This window comes from Alosa pseudoharengus, unplaced genomic scaffold (genome assembly GCF_046254945.1).
Source record: "Alosa pseudoharengus isolate Yale_2024_CS ecotype anadromous, Long Island Sound unplaced genomic scaffold, YU_APseudo_1.1 YU_APseudo_1.1_scf_2, whole genome shotgun sequence".
Lineage (NCBI taxonomy): Eukaryota > Metazoa > Chordata > Actinopteri > Clupeiformes > Clupeidae > Alosa > Alosa pseudoharengus.
Window position 1 is genome coordinate 30770504 of NW_027468663.1, and position 6599 is coordinate 30777102.

Below are 6599 nucleotides of genomic sequence, written 5' to 3' on the forward strand. Positions count from 1 at the left end.
CCGGCAGAGTTTTATAGAATGAGAGAGGGAAGGGGTGGATGTGAGTTAAATTAAAATACTCCACAATACTTAAAAACTCAGTAACCATAGGCTTAGATGGACAGTGTGATCAATGTGAACATTAAAACCCCCTAAAAACAATAACTTATAAGAGTGAGAGGCCATGACAGACAAAAGGTCAGAAAATTCCTGAATAAAAATATTACTTGTTTTGGGAGATCTGTTCACCAGAGCACATACATGTAGGACAGGAGTAGACAGATTAATCAACAGAAGCTGCACCTCAAAAGAGGAGTAGACATTTGTGGGTACTGTATACATCGACATTTGAAAGTCAAGAGTCATTGAGGTGAAAGTTTGAGAGTCATTGAAGATGGTGGCGAGGCCACCTCCATGAACAGAAGACCTTGGGGAGCTTACAGAGTAGAAATGGTGAGGGCAGATATCAACAAGTTACAAAAGGTCACGTCTCAGTCACAAATAAAAAGTCCAGGTGATGGGACGCAATAATGTCATTTAAAATGAAGCACTTGTTAGTTATCAATCTAACATTTAATAGTGCAACGCTGACTTGCTGTGTCGCTGACAATGACGAAGAAGAGTTATTTTGGAATGTTAGAGGATGGAGGTTTGCCGCATTTACTCCGCCATCGGAGCGTAAGAGTTTTGGGGTGAGACGAGTAGACCATTGGAGCGGGATGATCGAATGTAGGTTGGTCCAGAGGTTGAGAGTGCTGTTTCATGGGTGTGTGTGCTGAGAGTCTGGGCCCTGTCTCTAATGGACAGCCGCCGGAAGCTACCAGAGAGGCGTCCTCTGAACTTTCCCGCACCAAAGATGTGGATGATGGGGCTGAGGCAACAGTGGGAGTAAGCCAGGGTGTGGGACGCGGTGTAGGAGTAATCGGAGGCGTCCGAGTTCATGAGTTCGGCAGGAATCAGGCCGTGGAGGCTCAGCGACTGGAGGAAGAGGAAGATGTTGTAACAGACAAAGAAGCCGACCACAATGAAGAAGATTAGCCTTACTGCCTAGTTCTTCTTCTTCATCCTGCATTGCCGAATGCGAAACCACATCCGCGAGTAGCAAAACGTGATGACAGCAAATGGCAACAAGAAGAAAATTGGAATCTGAATGTCATACATGATATACTCTGGCGTGTAGGTCAGGTTGCATTGCACAGAGTAACCATCATCCACTGTCTCTGAGAACACCATCTCTGGTATACTAAAGGTCAAACAGAAGACCCACAGGTACACCACTCAGAAGGTGAACATTTGGATTGAAGGAGGACGCTGTGACGGCGTGCACAACCGCCCTGTACCGGTGCACTGTCATGGCTGTGAGGAAGGCCATGTAGCTGTAGTAGCCCAGGAAAAGTACGCCACTCAGGAGCCTGCATGCCTCCTCGCCCATCACCCAGCCATGGATGGGATACACCGCCCAGATTGGAAGCGGCATGGTGAAGATGAGGTCAGACACAGTGAGGTGCAGGAGCAGAAGGCTGGACGTCTGCCTCAGGTCCTCCTGCCGCAGGATGGTCCAGAGGAGGAAGCTGTTCCCAGCCAGGCTGACACAGAAGATCAGGCTGTAGAAGACGGTGGCGTAAATCCCATGGGAGTTATCCTCTTCGAGGGCCACTGGTTCATCATATGAGTATGACCAGTTGCCATAAAAAATGTCAGGTGTTACATTGAATTCCATTATTTCCATTGGGCACAGTAGTTATGGTATTTGGCAGATGCTTTTCCTGAAAGCAATTTGCAAAACAGCTGAACAGCACATTTTTAAAAAACATAATAATACAGCAAAATGCATGTGATATATACAGTAATTATGCAAGTATAGAATACAAGCCCAAATCAGAAAAAGTTTGGGCGTTGTGTAAAATGCAAATAAAAACAGAATGCGATAATATACAAGTCTTGTAAACCCATATTTAGCAGCAAAAAGGACATTGACAACATATCAAACGTTGAGACAAGGCTATGAAGAACATAATAGTTAGTGCACTTTGTGTGCGAAACCGAAAGATCTCTCTATGCCTCGCGAAATAGCACAAGTAAATTAATGAAACATCTAAAGTAGTGCCACGCTAATCTTTTTGATTCTTGATAAAACACAAACTATGCTGTTGTGCATGTCAGCTTTGTGCTGTGAACTTGAATTGAAGAGAATAAAGGGATAGAAATGCAGAAAAAGATTGTGTAGCCTGGCAGTGCCACCACGCGCATCACGCACTTTGCGTTGGGCACCAAAGGATAGAGGGGGCACCCAAATGTAACCAATGAATAGTAGCTTTATTGCAAACTGTGTTTCACTCTTCATCAATAACGTTTACAATGTCAAAATGCACTAACACGATGTTACATGCAAGTTTGATACCTTTTGGGTTCTCTCAATCACCACGTAGTACTAGAATTGGTGGGTCTTCAATCATTCGTTTTCCAAGCATTTAGGCTACATGAAGCACATGATATGCTGAGTCGACTGAAACGCATTCCATTCAGATAGCTAGGTGGATACCAGGCTCATAATTCACTTGTATTCGCAAAACGAAATGTGAAGCAACATGTCATTGCATACTTCCATTTCCAAAGCAATGAAGGTTGCTTAAAAAACTTTGTGCATATTATTGTTAATATTGTGCTATCAATGTAACTCAAACAAATAAGGCTTGTAAACAAGAGCTGGCAAAAGGGCATTATGACAACGTAAAGATCAATGCTCTTAAAGTGACAGTGCACCATTTATAGGTAAAACAGCATTTCTTCAGAAATGAATGTTTAAAAACACACAGGTGTTTGAGTGTTTGAGTTATCATTTAAATGTCACTCACTCAAAGCCACTCACTTAGGGCACCGAAATGGCCAGCAGGCCACCATCTTGACATGTCTTTATTAAAGGAACCGTATGTAAAAAATGTATTTCAATTAATCATAAAATTGCCCTGATATGTCACTAGACATTAAGAAATCATGTTCATTTCAAATACTTATATCACTGACAACAGTAGTCTGGCCAGGATATTGTCATTTAAAAAGTGAAGTTGCAGCCCTCAACTGATGTTGATGTTGTCATGTTGTGTTTTGGCCTAATGCGCCACCCTCCACCTATCTACTAATCACAAAGTCAGTAGTGTTTTGTCATCCGGTTGCCAACTCTGCCAGTCAGAGGGGAGGGGAAGGGGATACACCGCTCTACAGTAATTTGAAAGTGATTGTAGTACCAGTTTTGGCCACAATCTTACATACGGTTCCTTTAAGCTTTGATTTACAATATAGTAGGCTCTCTATTGATTTTAATGAGTAGGCCTAGGCCTTACAGTTACAGTATTTCAATCACAATTTACCAGACTTTGACCTTTTGTTGGTTTTTAACAAAATTCTGACTATGATTGTTCCTGGTTTTGCATCATGAGCACTGCGCCTATTGCATTCTACTGTTGTTAGCCTTAAGCCTAGCTCAGTCATTATGCTAAACCACATCTCCCTCCATTGGAAGAGCAAGCTGCATTGAGCGTAATAAACTGCATTTAGAATGGCAAATCCATATTTCTAGATATTTTGGTGGAAATAACTTAAAAGTAATGCAATAGTAGTGTAATGCCTTACAATTCAGAGACAGTAATATTAAAATGTAACAAATTACTTTGAAATGACAGTAATAAGTAATACATAATACATTATGATTTTGAAGTAACTTGCCCAACACTGCTGACCAATGCACGGACCTAAAACGGACAAATATTGTTCACGAGTGATTTTTTTGCGGGGGGGTTGATGGGTGTGCGTACCATAGCATTAATTCCTGCAGGCGCCCCATGTCTAAGTCTAAGAAAGCTAAATCCGGTTCCCAGAAAAGAAAAGAGATGCAAGAAAGGAAGAAAAAAAGAAATGAGGGAAAACAAGTGTTAACAGCCTTCTTTCCCAAGAAAGGTGAGCCCAATGTGAAAGCAATAGTCTACAAATGAAATTAACTCCTGAAGTTTACAAAACACTTCAATACCACCGCGAATCCGCGATTATCAGTGCTAAAACAGCATTAACACAAAATTAGAAATAACATGATGCCTGATTTATAGCCTACCACAACATTTCAATAGCCTACTAATTCGAAAATTATTATGAGCTAATAGCTTAACTTAGTAGGCTCAATGTTATATAGGTTCATGAGGAAAGGCTGTCAAATTAGTAGCAAAGCTAACTTGTGAAACGCATCACACTCAGTTTCAGAAACTGTCACAGAGGGTGATGCAGCAGCAGCAGACCTCTCACCATCTGATGTGGACTTGAGACAAGGTGAGCCTATAGTTTAAAATGAAATCACACGAAAGGCTATACTGCAATGTATATTTAGCAACTTTGAAAGAATGTCTTTCACTGTATAGTCTAGTCTAATTAGAATAGACCATTTTTTTGCCACAACCATCAGACAAATAAAATGTTCTTATGTTTTTATGAAGCAAATGGAAAAATAAATTTGAGGAAATTTTACACAGAATATTTAAATATTAAGCATGTTCAGTCACATCCATAAGGCTACATTGGAATTGCCTGCTAATATATCTATATGCTTATATGCTTGTAGAGGGGTCTGTCCAGGTAGATAGAGAAGATGTGATAGAGGATGAAGGAAGTGAAAGCAGAGAAGGTTCTGAAAAAAGTGAAAGAGATGAAGAGAGGTCAGAAAGCAGTCAGGGCAGTGCTAAGGAGTATATGCCATTGCCTGAGGATCCAGCACTATGGCCAGAGAAGTTGACGAATGAAGAGAGAGACACAATAGTACGCAGATTGGCGAGCAAAGAAAAAACAAATAAAATCACAGCAAAAGACAGGGAAGGGAAACCATTTCCTAACTACCGAGTTGTTACATTAATTCAATGTGTGATTAGATAGTAGTTAGTTGTGAACCTCATGCTCATGCTTACAGCCGGTGGTTGGTTGGTTGGTTGGTTGGGGGGGGGGGGGGGGGTGCATTTTCATTGCACAGCCATTTTCCCCACTGTATCGGTTGAAACACGCCTCATAATCACGTCCCAATGGACCAGGGCCCACTTCCCCGAAAGCATCTTAAGCCTAAGAGCGTCGTAAAGTCCCTCTTACGAACGTCTTAAGATTTGCCGACTGTTTCCCGAAACCATCGTAGTTTAAGAGCGTCGTGAAAACACTCGTAGATCTACGAGTGCTCCAGAGTACTCGTTACCGGCTAAGAGCGTCTTAACAGTACTTCTCACTGAGGTCACCAACAGGACATACAGAGGAATTACAACTTAGAATACATAATCCAATTTACATTCCCATTCTTTATTGTGTTTACCTGTGATGAATCAGATTTTAGCGTGCAAAATAGCCTACATTTAATGCATAATAATGTGATGAAAAGCGGACAAAAATGCAATCAAGTTATGACATTGACATTATCTTTGGTAAGTGAATATTTTATTAGGCCTATGAGGTAAAAAGCAGAGAAAGCAACACGTGGTTTAGTCTGTAGCCTATACTGCATCAAAATCTAAGCCTACACATTTCCTCTCTTTCTTACTCGACTTCTTTCTTATCTTCAAACGTGTTCTTAAGTGACACCGCAAAATATTATTGCATGGTGCAACAATCTAATCTTAAAATAATTACAATTATTTATGTCTCTGTGTGGTATATAACCTACTTGGGATGCTTACATGCAGATGTCAAAGTGTTTCTATTTTCGTATTGATGTGAATGAATGTGTAGATCCGAAGTTTAAATGGTAGGCCTATAGCTGTGACATGCAGTCATCTGACATCACCGTCAAATCAGAGGATATTTCAGAACTATTAACGTGGACAGCTCCCCTTAAGAGCATCTTAAGAGCAGTGCACGCGCGTTCACGCTACGAGCATGTTCGGGAAACAGTCGGAAAAACCAAATGAACGATCGTAAGATGAATCGTAGAAAACCCTCTTAAGAGCGTGTCTTATCGGGGAAGTGGGCCCAGACCAGTATCAGACTGACTAGAATTATATAGTATAGGCCTAAAGTATAAGACGTCAGGCTAGGTGGTAGGCTAATAGCAATTTGCATCAAAACAACAATGATAACATTATTATTATGACCGCCGCTAGCGAACGTCATCTACTTCCTGAAATTTTGGTCAACGATACCCGGGGCACCGAAACACCGGGGCACATGAAATTTGGTGGGTATGTAGCCCCACTAGACTTTTACGGAAAAATTTAGTTTGGTCCCCCGGGGCCACTCCCCCTCCGCGCTGGGCCCCCCGAAACCCCAAAAATGCAGTTTTTCCTAAATAACTACCTGAACCGTGGCACGAGGATGACGACATTTTTATGGTATAGTATGTTGGTCTCAAGGGCCCACATCAACCTAGCCCATAATCACTCATTTGTGATTTGCACCCCCCCGGTAAAAAATGAAAATGCAATATCATTCTGCTTTAATCGCCCCTCTCTTCAGTAAAGACGTTCAGAACTGCACCAAATTTTATGTGTATGATTAACCTGACATTCTCTGGGGGTATGCCAAGTTTCGTAGAATTTCATCCATGGGGGGGGTCTAAAAAATTAAGTTATGTGTATATTTAGTGACTGTACACTCATTGGCCT

The 6599-nt window shown here is 41.4% G+C and overlaps 1 protein-coding gene across 1 annotated transcript; it reads right to left on the reverse strand.

Annotated features, from left to right (window-relative positions):
• Window positions 1–569: 569 nt before the first annotated feature.
• On the reverse strand, window positions 570–1731 carry xcr1b.3 (chemokine (C motif) receptor 1b, duplicate 3). The gene is given in 2 exon segments (XM_076295919.1): window positions 570–1248; window positions 1250–1731. Coding segments are annotated over 2 exon segments (1068 nt in total). The 5' UTR covers window positions 1709–1731; the 3' UTR covers window positions 570–639.
• Between the last annotated feature and the right edge of the window lie 4868 nt (window positions 1732–6599).